The sequence below is a fragment of the Callithrix jacchus genome, chromosome 20 (genome assembly GCF_049354715.1).
Source record: "Callithrix jacchus isolate 240 chromosome 20, calJac240_pri, whole genome shotgun sequence".
In the NCBI taxonomy this organism is placed as follows: Eukaryota; Metazoa; Chordata; class Mammalia; order Primates; family Cebidae; genus Callithrix; species Callithrix jacchus.
In genome coordinates, this window is record NC_133521.1 from 32,113,464 (window position 1) to 32,132,157 (window position 18,694).

General features: G+C 43.1%; 1 protein-coding gene and 1 pseudogene across 1 annotated transcript in view; one reads left to right on the top strand and one right to left on the bottom strand.

Moving 5' to 3' along the window:
* Positions 1–3,376, bottom strand: part of FA2H (fatty acid 2-hydroxylase) — a 67,683-nt gene extending 64,307 nt beyond the window's left edge. Inside the window, exon 1 of the mRNA XM_003735325.6 lies at positions 3,042–3,376. Within this exon, the coding sequence (XP_003735373.1) occupies positions 3,042–3,311 (270 nt within the window). The 5' untranslated portion in view covers positions 3,312–3,376. The remainder of the gene's footprint in view (positions 1–3,041) is intronic.
* A 14,072-nt stretch (positions 3,377–17,448) lies between these two features.
* LOC100388307 (ataxin-3 pseudogene) lies at positions 17,449–18,657 on the top strand (annotated as a pseudogene).
* Positions 18,658–18,694: the final 37 nt, after the last annotated feature.

Sequence of the window (18,694 nt, forward strand, 5' to 3'; positions counted from 1 at the left end):
TCTCCAAAACCCTTCAGCATGCCCCAACACCAAACACCAACTTCTAAGATTAAACTGGACTCCCACAGCAGATTGCTGAGTCCAGCGTATTGTTTAGAGAATCTCCCAGATTCATCCCCCTTTTCCCTGTGGCCACAGTCACTGAGTGGCAGTCACACAGTAGCATTCTGCCTGATCTCCTCACGCCCACTTATGTTTTCTCTGTTCCTTCTTGACACTGCAGCCAGGGTCTTCTTCCAAAGATGCAGATCTGACCATGAACTCCACTTGAATCTCTTCCATGACTTCCAATTTTTTTGAGCTAGAGTCTCGCTCTGTCGCCCAGGCTGGAATGCAGTGGCTCGAACTCAGCTCACTGCAACCTCCGCTTCCCAGGCTCACCTGGCTTCCCATTTTTGTTAGTCAAGCCACAAATCCTGATCACACCTACGAAGCCCTGTGTGATGTGGCCCCAGCTGACTTTGGCCTCCCCCGACACCCTTGTCCTTGCCCATCAGCCTCTGGCCACACTGGTTTTATCTCCGATCTTTTACTATGTCAAGCTCTTCCTGCCAGAGCCTTCACACGTACTGTCCCCTTTGCCTGAAATATTCTTCCTGCTACATGTCACCTGGCTAAGCCCAGTCTATCAATCAGCTCTCAGCACCAGTGTCACTGTCTCAAGAAGGCTCTCTCTATGCTCCTCCACTCTAGACCCATATTCTGATAGCACCATTAATTAAGCAACTATTATATGATCTGTGTGTTCCCTCTCCTTCCTCATTATCCTGTTAGCTCCATGAAGACAAGAACCAAATTATTTTGTTCATTGATGCCTCACCATGCCCAGCACAGTGCTATCAACCCATTAAGGAACCTGTTACATGATTACATAAATGAACGAGAAATTAGGTAGGATGGTCCAATGAAAAGCCACCTGAAACAGTGAGTGCTAAGTCCTTTCAACCACAGATTTAAGAGTACTGGCTGGGTTCATCTTGAAAGCAAGAGCTAGAAGCAGGGACAGCTGTTGCTTTTCAGGAGTCCCCCTTATCCATGGTTTCACTTTCCATGGTTTCAGTAACCCATGGTCAACCTGGGTCCAAAAATATAATTAAATGGAAAATTCCAGAAATAATTCATATGCTTTAAATTAGTTCTCAATAGTAGCCAATGCCACATCACCATACCCATCATTCACCTCACTCCAATACATCACAGAGGCATCTTATCATCTTTTTTTTTTTTTTGAGATGGGGGTCTTACTCTGTTGCTTAGGCTGGAGTTTACTGGCACAATCACGGCTCACTGCAACCCCCACCTCTCAGGTGATCCTCCCACCTTAGCCTCCCAAGTAGCTAGAATTATAGATGCATGCCACCATACCTGGCTAATTTTGGTATTTTTTGTAGAGACAAGGTCTCCCTATGTTTCCCAGGCTGGTTTTGAACTCCTGGGCTCAAGTGATCCTCCCATCTTGGCCTTCTTACATCATCGCAAGAAGTGTGAGCACAGTACAATAAGAGGTTTTGAGAGAAAAGGACCACATTCACATAGCTCTTATTACAGTCTATTGTTATAATTGTTCTATTTTATTATTGTTTTCGTTAGTCTCTTCCTTCTGTTCATAATTTATAAATTTAACTTTATCATAGGTATGTATCTCTGGGAAAAAACATAGCATATATAGGGTTTGGTACTATCCGTGGTTTTAGGCATCCACCAAGGGTCTTGGAATGTATCCCCTTAGACAAGGGGGAACTTCTGTATATCTACTGGCTGGGTTCATCTTGAAAGCAAGAGCTAGAAGCAGGGACAGCTGTTGCTTTTCAGGAGTCCCCCTTATCCATGGTTTCACTTTCCATGGTTTCAGTAACCCATGGTCAACCTGGGTCCAAAAATATAATTAAATGGAAAATTCCAGAAATAATTCATATGCTTTAAATTAGTTCTCAATAGTAGCCAATGCCACATCACCATACCCATCATTCACCGCACTCCTGGAGGCGGGCCAGGCGGTAAGAATGATGGCCCCATAGTCACCAGTCCCAGAGCCTGGGGAACACTCAGAGACTCGGTTTGCCTCTGGCCTGAGCCTACCTGGAATCCTGTGGACTAGGTCTGTCTCCCCAACCCAAAGATTTTGGGGATGGAGCCAGCATTGATTTTGGAGTCAGATTCATGTGGCTTTCCCACTGTTTTGCTATTTGACCTCAGGCTCATTCATCAGAGCCTCCTTGAGCCTCAGATGCCATATTCTGAAATGGGAATAACAGAACTTGCCCCAGGTTTAGTTAAGGACTTAAATACCACCATGAGCTGGTAGTGCATAGTAGCGTGCAGCTCAGCCCACAGTCTGGTTCAAAGTGCCAGTCGCTTTTCCTTAGCAAAACCGGCTCATGCCTTTCATTTCAGTCTTCTGGATTCCCAAGCCAGCGTGTAGGACAGGATATAAGAGGAGTTCTGAGGGGCTGGAGGACACAGTCCACCCCAGACACGGCCCAGGCCTCTTTACCCACCCTCGGGAGCCTTGCTGCAAGGCTAGGGCGGCACCAGGAAACCCAAGCTGGTGAGAAGAGCCACTGATCCGTGCCTCTTTGAAGCAGAAGTTAGGTGGGATGGAGAGGTGGGGACAGGTGAGCCCATTGTCCAAACAGAAAGGGAGAGTGGTTGCAAAGAGGGAGAGGTCGACAAGGGAAGAAGAAGGAAAAACGGGGCATGTTGGGGGCTGCGGCCAGAACGGGAACCCAGGTTGTTGGAGGGCAGGGGTGGCAGAAAGAAGAACACGCTGGGAGGAGGGGTGCCGGGGAAGTCGGAGAGCTAGCACGGAGGCGGGCCAGGCGGTAAGAATGGAAGGAAGAGCAAGTTCCTGGAGAGAGGACGGAGGGAGGGGTTGTGGGGACGGCAGCGACCTGTTGCCTAAAAAGAAGACAGGGAAAGCGAGGGAAGTGAGGGCAGAGGCTGTCACCTTGGGTTCTCCTAGAGGGCAGGTGAACGGGCGCGCCCGGGAGAGGAGGGCTGGGTTTGGGTAGGGTGGGGTGGAGGACCCGGCCCGACTGTACCTGCGGGTCCCCGCGCAGCTCGCCCACGTAGTACTGCTCCAGCCAGCGGCGCGCGTTGGCCGAGTGCCTGTGCGGCGGCCCGTCCAGGTCGGCGCTGATGTCCTGGCCCGCCCTGGCCCGCAGCAGCTGCTCGCCCCCCGGGTGGTGCCGCACGAAGCTGGAGAGGTCGTAGAGACGGGCACCGCGGCGGACCCAGCACGCGCCGGCCGCCAGGCGCCGCTGGACCTCGGAGGGCGAGAAGGAGGCGGCGGGGGGCGGAGCGGGGGCCATGGCCGGAGACCGCAGCTCCCAGCGCGCAGCCGGGCGTCTGTTCGGCGGCCGCCCTGCGCGCCTCTAACATCCCGGGAGCCCGGAGGCCGCTCCGGGCGGGCCGCCACCGCACCTGCTCATTTGCATGCCGCGCTCCCATTGGCCGGCAGGGAGCCCAGGCATTGCCGCGAGGGGCGGGCCCGGCGGCGGGAACGGTGCACCAGGTGGCCCCGGGCGGGGAGAGGCCCGCCCGCCAGGTGTGTCCTGCTAGGAAGGAGGGCGGGCGGACGCGGGCGGAGCAAGTCTTCAGGTCGCGGGTGGCTGTCTGGGCGGACATCCTCGGTGGCCTGATTGCCTCTGGAATAACTTCAACTGCTTCCAGGGTGGAGCGGCCGCGTGGGACCCCCTGGCTCCAGGAGGTGCCCGAGAGAGCGAGAGGCTAGTGAGACACTCGCCTTGGGTGCAAATATTTGTTTTGTTTTGTATTTTAATATTTTAAAATTTTCAGTAGCTTTTAGGGTACCAGTGGTTTTTGGTTACATGGAGGAATTGTATAGTGGTGAATCCTGACATTTTAGTGCATCTGACCCAATGTGTAGGGTTTTTTCGTTTGATTGTTTTTTTTGGTTTTGTTTCGTCTCAGCACCCCTCTCATTCTTCCCACTGTCCATTTTATCACTTTATGCCTTTGCGTCCTCGCAGCTTAGCTCCCACTTATAAGTGAGAACATACAGCGTTTGGCTTTCCATTCTTGAGTCACTTCAATTAGGATAATGGCCTCCAGCTCCCTGAAAGTTGCTGCAAAAGACACTATTTCATTCCTTTTTATGGCTGAGTAGTATTCCATGATGTGTATCAACTACATTTTCTTTATCCACTCATTGGTTGATGGGTACTTAGGTTGGTTCCGTATCTTTGCAGTTGTCAGTTGGGCTGCAAAAAACAAACATAGGTGTGCAAGTGTCTTTTTCATATAGTGCCTATTTTCCTTTGGGTAGATACCCAGTGGTGGGATTCCTGGATCAAATGGCAAATCTACTTTTAGATTAGTGTAAATTTTGCACTTTGGGCTAGTGCCTTGCTCTTTTCTTCTCTTGCTTTTCTTCTCTCTCTTCCCCCCCCCCCCCACATAGGGTCTCACTCTGTGACCCAGGCTGGAGAGAAGTGGCACGATCTTGGTTCACTGCAGCCTCCACCTCCCGGGCTCAGCTCAAGCAATCCTCTTACCCACCCACCCCAGCCTCCCAAGTAGCTGGGACTACAGGCATGTGGGACCACGCCTGGCTAATTTTTGCATTTTTTGTAGAGACAGGTTTCACCATGCTGCTCAGGCTGGTCTCAAACTCCTGCGCTCAAGCGATTTGTCTGCCATGGCCTCTCATAGTGGGAGTTTTTCTTTCTTTCTTTCTTTTAAGACAGTCTTTTTTTTTTTTCAAGAGAATTAAATCGTTTATTGATTACACATGATAATGGATGATACACAAGCTTCATTCCCATCTATAATTTTATCTGGTACCATTATTCAATTTAGATATATTGCATAGGATGTGCCAACAATCATCTTTATAACCAATAATTCCATGATTTTTGCTTGGGTAATTCCTTTTAATCGTGAACTTCAGGTCACAGCAGTAACTATTAGTTCAACTACACCAAGGTTTCTGAAGACATTGGGCTTCTCCACCCAAGCATGTTGTATATAAATTCCAAATAGAACCTGGCATCACCCTGAAGAAATTCTAACTTCACACTGTTGGGGAAATTTACCAAGATGGCTTCAGAGTAGACTAACTTTACACAGCACATTAAAAAAAAAGACATTTATTCAGCGTCACGATCAGACTATTACATTTAGCAATCAACAGCATGGGTGCAAAAAAAAAAAAAAAGAAAAAGAAAAAATCTACATTAAAACCCTTTGTTGGAATGTTAAGACAGTCTTGATCTGTTGCCCAGGCTGGAGTGCAATGGTGAGATCTCAGCTCACTGCTACCTCCACCTCCTGGGTTCAAGAGATTCTCTTGCCTCAGCCTCTAGAGTATAGGTGTGCACCACCACGTCCAGCTAAATTTTGTATTTTTAGTAGAGTCGGAGTTTCAACATGTTGGCCAGGATGGTCTTGAACTCCTGGCCTGAAGAGATCCACCAGCTTCGGCCTCTCAAAGTGCTGGGATTACAGGCGTGAGCCACCGCGCCCAGCCCCAAAGTGTCCTTTTAGTTTGTTAAAGAGTCTCCTTACTGTTTTCCAACAGGTTGTACTAATTTACATTACCACTGCCAGTGTATAAGCATCCCCTTTTCACCACATCCACGCCAACATCTACTGTTTTTTGACTTTTTTATAATGAGGTAAACTTTAATGGGGCACCCCAGAACTCAGTCATCACTATATCTAATACCTGAATGTAATATTTTAAAAAATTATATTGTTGCACAATGTGAATGTTGTTAATGCCATTGAACTGTACACTCAAAATGGTTGAAATGGTAAATTTACATTATGTATATTTTACCCCAATACAAAATATTGAATGAAGAATGTTTTAAAAAATCGTATTGGCAAATTATGGGGGTTAGGGGTGGGGTTGGGGGCGTGGCATTGGCAACCTGTTTTTGTAAATAAAGTTTTATTGGAACTAGGGCCAGAGATTTATGAGACATGATGTGAAAGTGCAGCGTTAGCTCCTGTTTTTATTTAAAATTTTGATATTTTGTCCATCCAGGATATTTTTGTATTAATTTTGAAGTTTTAAAATACTGCATTTAGATATTATTTATCTTCATTACTGCTTCTTTGGGTTTTTTTTGTTTGTTTGTTTTTTGGAATGCCTGTAAATTTTGCACTTTGGGCTAGTGCCTCACTCCCTCACTCTAATCCTGAGCCCTGGGGAAGGACCTGAGGGGAGAACAGAGAATACTGTCTCCATTGCAGAAGGGGAAATAGGGACCCACAGGAGTAAAGCCTGGGGGTGATGCTGCGTGGAAAGGAGAACCAAGTTTGTTCATCACAATTTTATTTGGAATAGGAAAAACTTGGCTGGACGTGGTAGCTCACTCGTGTAATCCCAACACTTTGGGAGGCCAAAGCAGGAGGATTGCTTGAGCTCAGGATTTCAAGACCAGCCTGGGCAACACAGCAAGACCTTGTCTCTACAAAAAAAAAATTTTAAATTGAGGCCAGGTGTGGTGGCTCATGCCTATAATCCTAGCACTTTGGGAGGCCGAGGCAGGTGGATTGCCTGAGGTCAGGAGTTCAAGACCAGCCTGGCCAACATGGTGAAACCCCCATCTCTACTAAAAATATAAAAAAATTAGCCAGGCACAGTGACACTCCCCTGTAGTCCCAGCTACTTGGGAGGCTGAGGCTAGAGAATCACTTGAACCCAAGTGTCAGATGTTGCAGTGAGCAGAGATTGCACCACTGCACTCCAGCCTGGGCAACAGAGACTCCATCTCAAAAATAATTAAATAAATAAATAATTTTATAAAGTAGCCAGTTGTGGTGACATGGGCCTGTAGTCCCAGCTACTGGGGACGTGGAGGCAAGAGGATCTCTTGAGCCCAGAAGTTCGAGGCTGCAGTGTCCTCTGACTGCACCACTGCACTCCAGCCTGTAAACAGAACAAGCCCCATCTCTTAAAAACCAAAAAGCAGGGGAAAACTGCACACAGTTTTACTTGCCCAGCCACAGGGGATCCCACTTGAACTCATGATTTGTAATCAAATGCTCTTGGTACAGAGGCTAGCCCATCCAGCTCGCTTTTGTCTCTTTCAGGAAAGATATTTTAAAGATCAACCCCATTTGTGCCCTTCTGGGGCCAGGCATCTGTGCTGGGCCAGTCCAAGTTTGGGAAGCCTGGCCCAGATGCCTCAGGGGCCATCCCAGGTCAGAAGAGCCGCCCCTCTCCCCTCTCCCTTCTCTCCAGGCTGATCCTCAGGGAGTAGGTGAGAGTTCTGCTATCTGTGGGTCTATGGAGCAGCTGCCCATCAGGCCTGGAGGCCTTACATCACCAGAGTTTTTCCTTTTCTCAAGTGGTGAATGCATAAGTAGTCACCCTTACCCAACTTCCACACCTACTCTGCTCCAGATCCCCTGCATGTGCCAAAGCAGCCAAGCACACACTCACAGGTGTGCTCAGGTACTTCTTGCTGACAATATCTATGGGCACTCCCATTTGGATTTCTCACCATGGCTATAAACTCCCAGTGTTTGAAACTGAACAAACAATGTGGCCATCTATTCAGAATTGTAACACTCACACTTCTTGACCTAGTTATTCCACTTCTAGAAATTTAATCTTACAGATAAACTATATCAAGATGCATGAATGATAATATTAATTGCAACTTATTTATAGACTAGAAACAAATGTTCATCATTAGGGAGGACCAATTAAATAAATTATGGTATATTCAGATAGTGAAATATGTAGCCATTAGAAAAAATGAGAGATCCGCCGGGCACAGTGGCTCACGCCTGTAATTCCAGCACTTTGGGAAGCTGAGGCAGGTGGATCACGAGGTCAAGAGATTGAGACCATCCAGGCCAACATGGTGAAACCCCGTCTCTACTAAAAAATACAAAAAATTAGCTGGGAGTGGTGGCATGCGCCTGTAGTTCCAGCTACTCAGGAGGCTGAAGCAGGAGAATTGCTTGAACCCAGGAGACAGAGGTTGCAGTGAGCTGAGATCGAGCCACTGTACTCCAGCCTGGCGCCTGGTGACAGAGTAAGACTCTGTCTCAAAGAAACAAACAAACAAAAAAACCAGAAAAGGGCCGGGCGCGGTGGCTCACGCCTGTAATCCCAGCACTTTGGGAGGCCGAGGCGGGTGGATCACGAGGTCAACAGATCGAGACCATCCTAGTCAACATGGTGAAACCCCGTCTCTACTAAAACAAAAAATTAGCTGGGCATGGTGGCGCGCGCCTGTAGTCCCAGCTATTCAGGAGGCTGAGGCAGGAGAATTGCCTGAACCCAGGAGGCGGAGGTTGCAGTGAGCCGAGATCGCGCCATTGCACTCCAGCCTGGGTAACAAGAACGAAACTCCGTCTCAAAAAAAAAAAAAACAGAAAAAATGAGATAGATCTATGTGTACTAATTTAGAATAATCTCCAGATTATTGTAGGGTAAAACATCAGTAATGGTGTGTGTGGCATGCTAAAAAATAGTTTGCTATTTGTAATTATTTAATCTTTAAGATATTTAATGCAAACAAAAACATGTAATTTTTAAAGCAAAAAGTTTCATTAACTTCTTGATAATTCCTCCTAACTCAAGAGCTAGGAAATTACCAAAAACGTGCACCTATTACCGTACCCAGACCTTTCACATCTCTGCCGGTTGGTTACAAAGAGGTAACCTCTGCCCCGATGTTCATGCTTGTCTTTCCTTTGCTTTTTGTTTGTTTGTTTTGAGACAGAGTCGTATTCTGTCACTCAGGTTGGAGTACACTGGTACGATCTCGGCTCACTGCAACCTCTGCCTTCTAGGTTCAAGCAATTCTCATACCTCAGCCTCCCGAGGAGCTGGGATTACAGGTGTCCGCCATCACACCCAGCTAATTTTTGTATTTCTGTAGAGAGAGGGTTTCACCATGTTGACCAGGCTGGTCTCAAACTCCTGACCTCAAGTAATCTGCCCACCTCAGGCCCCCAAAGTGCTAGGATTACAGGCGTGAGCCACTGCTCCCAGCCTGCTTTTTATTTTTAATATTTTTAGCACACCTATGTGTGTGCCTATAGAATGTATTATTTAGATCAGCTTGTTTTTGAGTTTTATGAAAATCATGTGATACTGTATTTAGCTTTATATGACCTTGCATGCTTTACTCAATATTATTTTAAGATTCATCCAACACTCCAACCAGTGTTAAGGGTCACTTTTTTTTTGAGACAGTGTCTTACTCTGTCGCCCAGGCTGGAATGCAGTGGTGCAATCTGAGCTCATTGCAACCTCCATCTCCTGGGATCAAGGGATTCTTCTGCCTCGGCCTCCCGAGTAGCTGGGATGACAGGTATGCGTCACCACACCAGTTTTCACTGCTATGTCATGTTCCACTATATGAATTTATTCATTTTCCTTTTTTTTCAAAGGAATTTTAATTGTTTCTTTTTTATTATGAAATTTCTCGTACCTATGGGTAAGCCTTTCTATAGCCTATGTACTTAGGAGTGCATCCTAAGGTATGCAAGTGTTCAAATTTGCAAGAAAATGTAAAGTAACTTTTAAGTGGTTATACTATTTTACATCCCCATGAAGATTCATGAAAATCTCTAGCCCTAATATTAGGAACAAGGCAAGGGTGGCCAGCCTTATCACTTATATTCAATATTAGCAATGCTGGCCAGTGATATAAGTAAAGCAAAAGAAATGAAAGCCATAAAAAGAAGAAATGAAGGTTTTCTTTGTCCAGGAGCTGGTTTTTTGAAAAGATCAACAAAATAGATAGACTGCTAGCCAGACTAATAAAAAAGAAAAGAGAGAAGAATCGAATAGATGCAACAAAAAAATAAGAAAGGAGATATCACCACCAATTCCACAGAAATACAAACTACCATCAGAGATTACTACAAATACTTCTGTGCACATGAACCAGTAAATCTAGAAGAAATGGATAAATTCCTGGACACTTACACCTTCCCAAGACAAAACCAGGAAGAAGTTGAATCCCTGAATAGACGAATAACAAGGTCTGAAGTTGGGGCAGCAATTAATAGCTTACCAACCAAAAAAAGTCCAGGTCCAGACAGGTTCACAGCCAAAGTCTACCAGATGTACAAAGAGGAGATGGTACCATGCCTTCTGAAACTATTCCAAACAATACAAAAAGAGGGAACCCTCCCTAACTCATTTATGAGACCAACATCGTCCTGGTACCAAAACCTGGCAGAGACACAACTAAAAAAGAAAACTTCAGGCCAACATCCATGATGAACATCGATGCAAAAATCTTCAATAAAATACAGGCAAACCAAATGGAACAGCACATCAAAAAGCTTATCCATCACAATCAAGTAGGCTTCATGCCGGGGATGCAAGGCTGGTTCAACACGTGCAAATCTATAAAAGTAATCCACCACATAAACAGAACCAAAGACAAAAACCACATGATTATCTCAATAGATGCAGAAAAGGCCTTCAACAAAATTCAACAGCCATTTATGCTAAAAACTCTCAATAAACTAGGTATCGATAGAATGTATCTCAAAATCATAAAAGCTATTTACAACAAACCCACAGCCAATATCATACTGAATGGGCAAAAACTGGAAGCATTCCCTTTGAAAATTGGCACTAGACAAGGGTGCCCTCTCTTACCATTCCTATTCAAAAAAGTATTGGAAGTTCTAGCCAGAGCAATCAGGCAAGAAAAAAAAAAATAAATTCAATTAAGAAAAGAGGAAGTCCAGTTGTCTCTATTTGCAGATGACATGATTGTATATTTAGAAGACCAATCGTCTCAGCCCAAAATCACCTTAAGATGATAAGCAACTTCAGCAAAGTCTCAGGATACAAAATCAATGTGCAGAAATCACAAGTATTCCTATACACCAATAACAGACAAACAGAGAGCCAAATCATGAGTGAACTCCCATTTACAAATGCTACAAAGAGAATAAAATACCTAGGAATACAATTAACAAAGAATGTGAAGGACCTCTTCAAGGAGAACTACAAACCACTGCTCAAGGAAATAAAAGAGAACACAAACATGGAAAAACCTTCCATGCTCATGGTTAGGAAGAATCAATATCATGAAAATGACCATACTGCTCAAAGTAATTTATAGATTCAATGCTATTGCCATCAAGTTACAAATGACCTTCTTCACAGAACTGAAAAAAGCCACCTTATACTTCATATGGAACCAAAAAAGCCTGCACAGCCAAATCAATTCTAAGCAAAAAGAACAAAGCTAGAGGCACGATGTTACCTGACTTCAAACTATACTACAGAACTATAGAAATCAAAACAGCACGGTACTGCTACCAAAACAGAGATATAGACCAATGGAACAGAATTGAGGCCTCAGAAGTAACGGCATACATCTAAAACCATCTGATCTTTGACAAACCTGACAAAAACAAGCAACAGGGACAGGATTTCCTGTTTAATAAATGGTGTTGGGAAAACTGGCTAGCCATGTGCAGAAAGCAGAAACTGGACCCCTTCCTTACACCTTATACAAAAACTAACTCCAGATGGATTAAAAATTTAAACATGAGAACGAACACCCAAAAAACTCTAGAAGAAAACCTAGGCAATACCATTCAGGACATAGGCATAGGCAAGGACTTCATGACCAAAACACCAAGAGCAATGGCAACGAAAGCCAAAATAGACAAATGAGATCTAATTAAACTTAAGAGCTTCTGCAAAGCAAAGGAAACAATCATTAGAGTGAATTGGCAACCAACAGAATGGGAAAAAATTTTTGCAGTTTACCCATCTGACAAAGGGCTAATATCGAGAATCTACAAAGAACTAAAACAAATTTACAAGAAAAAAACAACCCCGTCAAAAAGTGGGCAAAGGATATGAACAGACACTTTTCAAAAGAAGACATTTATGAGGTCAACAAACATATGAAAAAATGCTCATCATCACTGGTCATTAGAGAAATGCAAATCAAAACCTCATTAAGATACCATCTCACACCAGTTAGAATGGTGATCATTAAAAAATCTGAAGAAACAGATGCTGGAGAGGATGTGGAGAAATAGGAATGTTTTTACACTGTTGGTGGGAGTGTAAATTAGTTCAACCATTGTGTAAGACAGTGTGGCGATTCCTCAAGGATCTAGAACTAGAAATACCCTTTGACCCAGCAATCCCATTACTGGATATATACTCAAAGGATTACAAATCGTCCTATTATAAAGACACATGCACCCGTATGTTGATGCAGCGCTGTTTACAATAGCAAAGACTTGGAACCAAACCAAATGCCCATCAAAGATAGACTGGATAAAGAAAGTGTGGCATATATACACCATGGAATACTATGCAGCCACAAAAAAGGATGAGTTCATGTCCTTTGCAGGGACATGGATGAACCTGGAATCCATCATTCTCAGCAAACTGACACAGAACAGAAAACCAAACACTGCATGTTCTTACTCATAAGTGGATGTTGAACAATGAGAACACATGAGCACAGGGAGGGAAGCATCACACACTGAGGTCTGTTGAGGGGTGGGGGGCTAGGGAAGGGATAGCAGGGGGTGGGGAGACTGGGGAGGCATAATATTAGGAGAAATACCTAATGTAGATGACAGGGGGATGGAGGCAGCAAACCACCATGGCATGTGTATACCCATGTAACAATCCTGCAAGATCTGCACATGTACCCCAGAACTTAAAATATAATTAAAAAAACAACAAAAATAAAGCTTCAAATGTAAGAAAGAAACAAGAAGAAATGAAGGAGGAAAACTTTTTGCTTGCAGATACCATGATAGTTTACATAGAAAATCTTAACCAATTTGCAAAACAACTAGAACTAATAAGTAAATTTGGCAAGTCCATAGGCCCAAGGTCAAAATATCAAAATCAATTATATTTTAACCACTAGTAACAAACAACTGGAAAATAACATTTTAGAATTTCATTTATAATAGTGTCAAAACCCATAAAGTATGCAAGGATACATTTGACAAAAATCATCTAAAACCTCTAACCGAAAACTACAAAAATGCTGCTGAGAAATGAAAGAATATCTTAACAAATGGAATTCATGGATACACCAAATTCCAAGTTCATATATTGCATAACTCAATATTAAGATCTAAGTTCTCTTCCAATTGATCTAATGATTCAACACAATTCCAATCATAATCCCGCTAGCCACTAGTTTTTGTTTGGTTTCTTTCTTTCTTTCTTTTTTTTTTTTTGAGACAGAGTCTTACTCTGTCACCCAGGCTGGAGTGCAGTGGTACAATCTGAGCTCATTGCAACCTCCAGCTCCCGAGTTCAAGTGATTCTCCTGCTTCAGCCTCACAAATAGCTGGGATGACAGGCATGCGCCACCACACCTGGCTAACTTTTGTATTTTTAATAGAGGTGGGGTTTCACTATGTTGACCAGGCTGGTCTCGAATGCCTGACTTCAGGTAATCTACTCACCTCGACCTCCCAAAATGCTGGGATTTACAGGTGTGAGCCACCATGCTAACCCCACTGGGTTTTTGTTTTTTTTTTTTAAGAACTTTAACTTGCTTTTAAAATTTATACGAAAATGTAAAGGACCTAGAATATTGAAAGCAATCTTGAGAAAGAAGAACAAACTTGTATGACTTATATTTCCTGACTTCAAGCTTTAGTATAAAGCTCCATATTCAAGACAGTGTAGTACTTGCATCAGGAGCAACACATAGATCAATGGAACAAAACAGAACAGAAAGAGACCTAAACATACCAGGTCATTTTGTGGCGATTCCTCAAGGATCTAGAACTAGAAATACTATGTAGGAGATAATTTACATACAATAAAATTCGATCTTTTTATGGTACCGTTGGGGCATCTTCTATATCCTTCTAAAGGTCGGATTTGTCCCTCCCTTTGCTAATATAACATTGTCTTAACTACTGTAGCTTTAGTAATAAGTTGCTGTCTGGTAAGGCTGATGCTCACACCCTGTTCTTCTTTAAGTGTCTTTGTTTATACTCAGATTTTTATTTTTTTCACATAAACTTTAGAACCATTTTGCTAATGTCTGTGAAGAAGCCTATTGGGATGGTGAAAGCAATTGCATTGAATCCATAGATTAATTTGGAGAGGATTAATATATTTGAAGCCAGGCCCAGTGGCTCACAGCTGTAATCCGGGCACTTTGGGAGGCCGAGGTGGGAGGATTGCTTGAGCCCAGAAGTTCAAGACCAGCTTGGGCAATATGGCAAGAACCCATCTCTAGAAAAAAAAAATACAAAAAGTTAGTTGAGTGTGATTTTGATGCACCTGTGGTTCCAGCTATTCAGGAGGCTGAGACAGGCAAATCACTTGAGCCCCAGAAGTCAAGGCCACAGTGAGCTATGATCACACCACTGCACTCCAGCCTGGGCAACAGAGTAAGATCCTTTCTCAAAATAAAATAAAAGTTTGTAATACGGAGCCTTCCTATTTATGTACCTGAGCTATGTCTCCACTCATTCATCCAGGCCATATGTAACATAATTCCATAAAGGTCAAAGTTTCTGCATATAGGATTTTCATATATGTGTTAAATGAATTCCTAAGTATCCTGTATTGTTTTTCTATTATAAATAATTTCTTTTGCCAGGCGCAGTGGTTCACGCCTGTATTCCCAGTACTTTGGGAGGCCCTGGTGGGTGGATCACAAGGTCAGGAGTTTGAGACCAGTCTGGTCAATATGGTGAAACCCTGTCTCTACTAAAAATACAAAAAAAAAAAAATTAGCCAGGCATAGTGGCACAGGCCTGTAATCCCAGCTACTCGGGAGATGGAGGCAGGAGAGTTGCTTGAACCCAGGTGGCGGAGGTTTTGGTGAGCCAAGAATACGCTGCTGCACTCCAGCCAGGGTGACAGGGTGAGACTCTGTCTCAAAAAATAAAATAAAAATAAAAAATGTAAAAAGTATACAATTTCTTTTTAAATAAGCTTCTTGTTGATGTCTGATATCCATAGAGAAAAGTACACAAACCATCAGTGTACAGGTCAATGAATTGTCACAACGTGAGCATACACATCTGAGGAGCTAGAACACAAACAGCCCCACAGAGTCTCCCTCAGGCCTTTTCACAGTGACTGCCTCTTCCTCAAAGAAAACCACCATGTTGATTTCTAACATCATACATGAGTTTTGTCTACTTTTGAATTTTATATAAATAGAATCATACAGTGTATACCCTTTTTAACTACCTTCTTTCACTTATCCTCATGTTTGTGAAATCTGTTTATGTTGTTTGGTATCATAGTAATTTCCACATTCTAATTTCTGAATAGTATTCTGGTACATGAACATGACACGCTTAATTTATCCATTCTATTATCAATGGACCTTTGGGTTGTTTAAGCTTGGGGCTATGAAGTGCTGCTATAAATATGCTTGTACATTTTTTTAATTTGAATGCATTTCTGTCAGGTAGATACCTATGAGTGGACTTGTCTGTGTTCACCTGAGTAGGTAATGTTTCTTTTTTTTTTTAAGACGGGGTTTCCCCATGTTGGTCAGGCTAGTCTTGAACTCCTGACCTCAGGTGATCTGCCCGCCTTGGCCTCCAAAGCGCTTGGATTACAGGCGTGAGTCACCACGCCCAGCCGTGAGTAGGTAATGTATTATACTCCCATCGGCAGTATATCAGAGTTCCAATTTTTCCATGTCCTTGCCACATTCAGTTTTAACAGCCTAAAGACAATTTTGTAGCCATCCTGGTGGGTAAATATTGGTATCTCATTGTGATTTAAATGTGCATATCCTCAGTGGCTGAGACTGAATACTTGTATTTAGTTGGTTATCCCTATTGTCCATTTTCCTATCAATTTTTTTTTTTTTTTTTTTTTGAGACGGAGTCTCACTCTGTCACTTAGGCTGAAGTGCAATGGCGTGATCTTTGCCCACTGCAACCTTCGCCTCCCGGGTTCAAGCGATTCTCCCATGTCAGCCTCCTGAGTAGCTGGGATTACAGGCGTCTTTCACCACACTCAGCTAATTTTTGTATTTTTGCAGAGACAGGGTTTTGCCATGTTGGCGAGGCTGGTCTTGGACTCCTGACCTGAGGTGATCCGCCCACCTCAGCCTCCCAAAGTGCTGGGATTACAGGCATGAGCTCTGTGCCCAGCCTCATTTTTCTAACTTTTATGTCTTTTTTCTTATCAATTAATATGAGTTCATCTCTTCCAAATACAAATTTTAGTTATGTGTATTGCAAATATTTTGTACCAAACATGGCTTGCCTTTTTCTCTTTTAGTGGTGTTGTGATCCACCCACCTGGGCCTCCCAAAGCGCAGGGATTACAGGCATGAGCCACTGTACCTGGCTGAGGTACACTTTGTTACAATTTAAAGTAGTTTATCTGTCTTTTATTTTATGATTATGGCTTTTTGCATCTTGTTTAAGGAATATTTGACTAACCCCAAATTATAAATATCTTCTTCTATATATACTTTTCTTCTGGAAGCTTTATTGTTTCACTTTTCATATTTAGATCTAAAATCAACTTGGGATTGATTTTTTTAGTATGATGTAAGGCATGGGTCAAGATTAGTATTTTTTTCCATGTATGTATCCAATCTATTCAGCAACACTTGTTGAAAAGACCACTCTTTACCACACAGCTCTGAGGTATCACTTTCACATAAATCAAATATATGCAGTCATGTGTCACTTAATGGCAGGGACACAGTCTAAGCAATGCATCATTAGGCCATTTCATCATTATATAAACATCACAAAATGTGTGTACATGAGGTGGGTGTGGTGGCTTACGCCTGTAATCCCAGCACTTTGAGGGGCTGAGGTGGATGGATTGCTTGAGTCTAGGAGTTCGTGACTAGCCTGGGCAACACAGTGAAACCTCATCTCTACAAAAATTAGCTGAGCCTGGTGGCACATGCTTGTAGTTCCAGCTACCCAGGAGGCTGAGGTGGGAGGATCACTGGAGTCTGGGAGGTGGAGGTTGCAGTGAACCAAGATCACACCACTGCACTCCAGCCTGAGGGACAGAGCCAGATCTTATCTCAACAACAACAGCAAAAAAACTTGCTTTAAAGTTTATGTAACATAAAATTCATCATTTTAACCATTTTAACAAATATACTTCAGGGGCCTTAGTACACTCACAGTGCTCTGCAATTATCATCTCTATCCAAATATTTTCATCCCCCCAAAATGAAACACCAGATCCACCAGCCGTCATTTTCCATCATTTCCTTCCCCTAGTCCCTGGCAAACACTAATCTCTTCTCTGTCTTCATAGATTGGCCTATTCTATCTATTTCATACAAAAGGAATCATACAACATGTGACCTTTTGTGCTGACTTTTTTTTTTTAACTAAAAGAGTTGACAATTTTATTTTCACATTTCCCAATACAAATGAAAACTACATCTTTTTTGCCCCACCTCTTCCCTCCAAAACTATTCTCTTTGATAGGACCAGGGAGCAAGTCTTCCTTATCCTGTTTAGAAAACCTACATCGAGACAAATAAACATGGAGTCCATCTTCCACGAGAAACGAGAAGGCTCACTTTGTGCTCAACATTGCCTGAATAATTTATTGCAAGGAGAATATTTTAGCCCTGTGAAATTATCCTCAATTGCACATCAGCTGGATGAGGAAGAAAGGATGAGAATGGCAGAAGGAAGAGTTACTAGTGAAGATTATCGCACATTTTTACGGCAGCCTTCTGGAAATATGGATGACAGGAAATATGATTTCTTCTCTATCCAGGTTATAAGCAATGCCTTGAAAGTTTGGGGTTTAGAACTAATCCTGTTCAACAGTCCCAAGTATCAGAGGCTCAGGATCGATCCTATAAATGAAAGATCATTTATATACAATTATAAGGAACACTGGTTTACAGTTAGAAAATTAGGAAAACAGCGGTTTAACTTGAATTCTCTCTTGACGGGTCCAGAATTAATATCAGATACATATCTTGCACTTTTCTTGGCTCAGTTACAACAGGGAGGTTATTCTATATTTGTTGTTAAGGGTGATCTGCCAGACTGTGAAGCTGTCCAACTTCTACAGATGATTGGGGTCCAACAGATGCATCGACCAAAACTTATTGGAGAAGAATTAGCACAACTAAAAGAGCAAAGAGTTCATAAAACAGACCTGGAACGAGTGTTAGAAGCACATGATGGCTCAGGAATATTAGATGAAGGTGAGGAGGATTTGCAGAGGGCTCTGGCACTAAGCCGCCAAGAAATTGACATGGAAGGTGAAGAAGCAGATCTCCACGGGGCTCTTCAGCTAAGGTAGTTCCAGAAATATATCTCAAGATATTCCACAGACATGAGGTACAAATCTTACTTCAGAAGAGCTTCGGAAGAGACGAGAAGCCTACTTTGAAAAACAGCAACAGCAGCAGTGGGACCCATCAGGACAGAGTTCACCTCCATGTGAAAGGCCAACCACCAGTTCAGGAGCTCTTGGGAGTGGTCTAGGTGATGCCATGAGTGAAGAAGACATGAGTCAGGCAACTGTGACCATGTCTTTAGAAACTGTCAGAAATGATTCGAAAACAGAAGGAAAAAAAAATATCTTTTAAAAACAATTTAGATATTCATACTTTGCAACATTATCCTGTGTGATTACAGCATAGGGTCCATTTTGGTATGTGTCAAAAAGTTGAGGAAATAAGACTTTTAGTGGTTTGCAAACAAAATGATGGGAAAGTGGAGCAATGCGTCAGTTGTAGGACTAAATAATGATCTT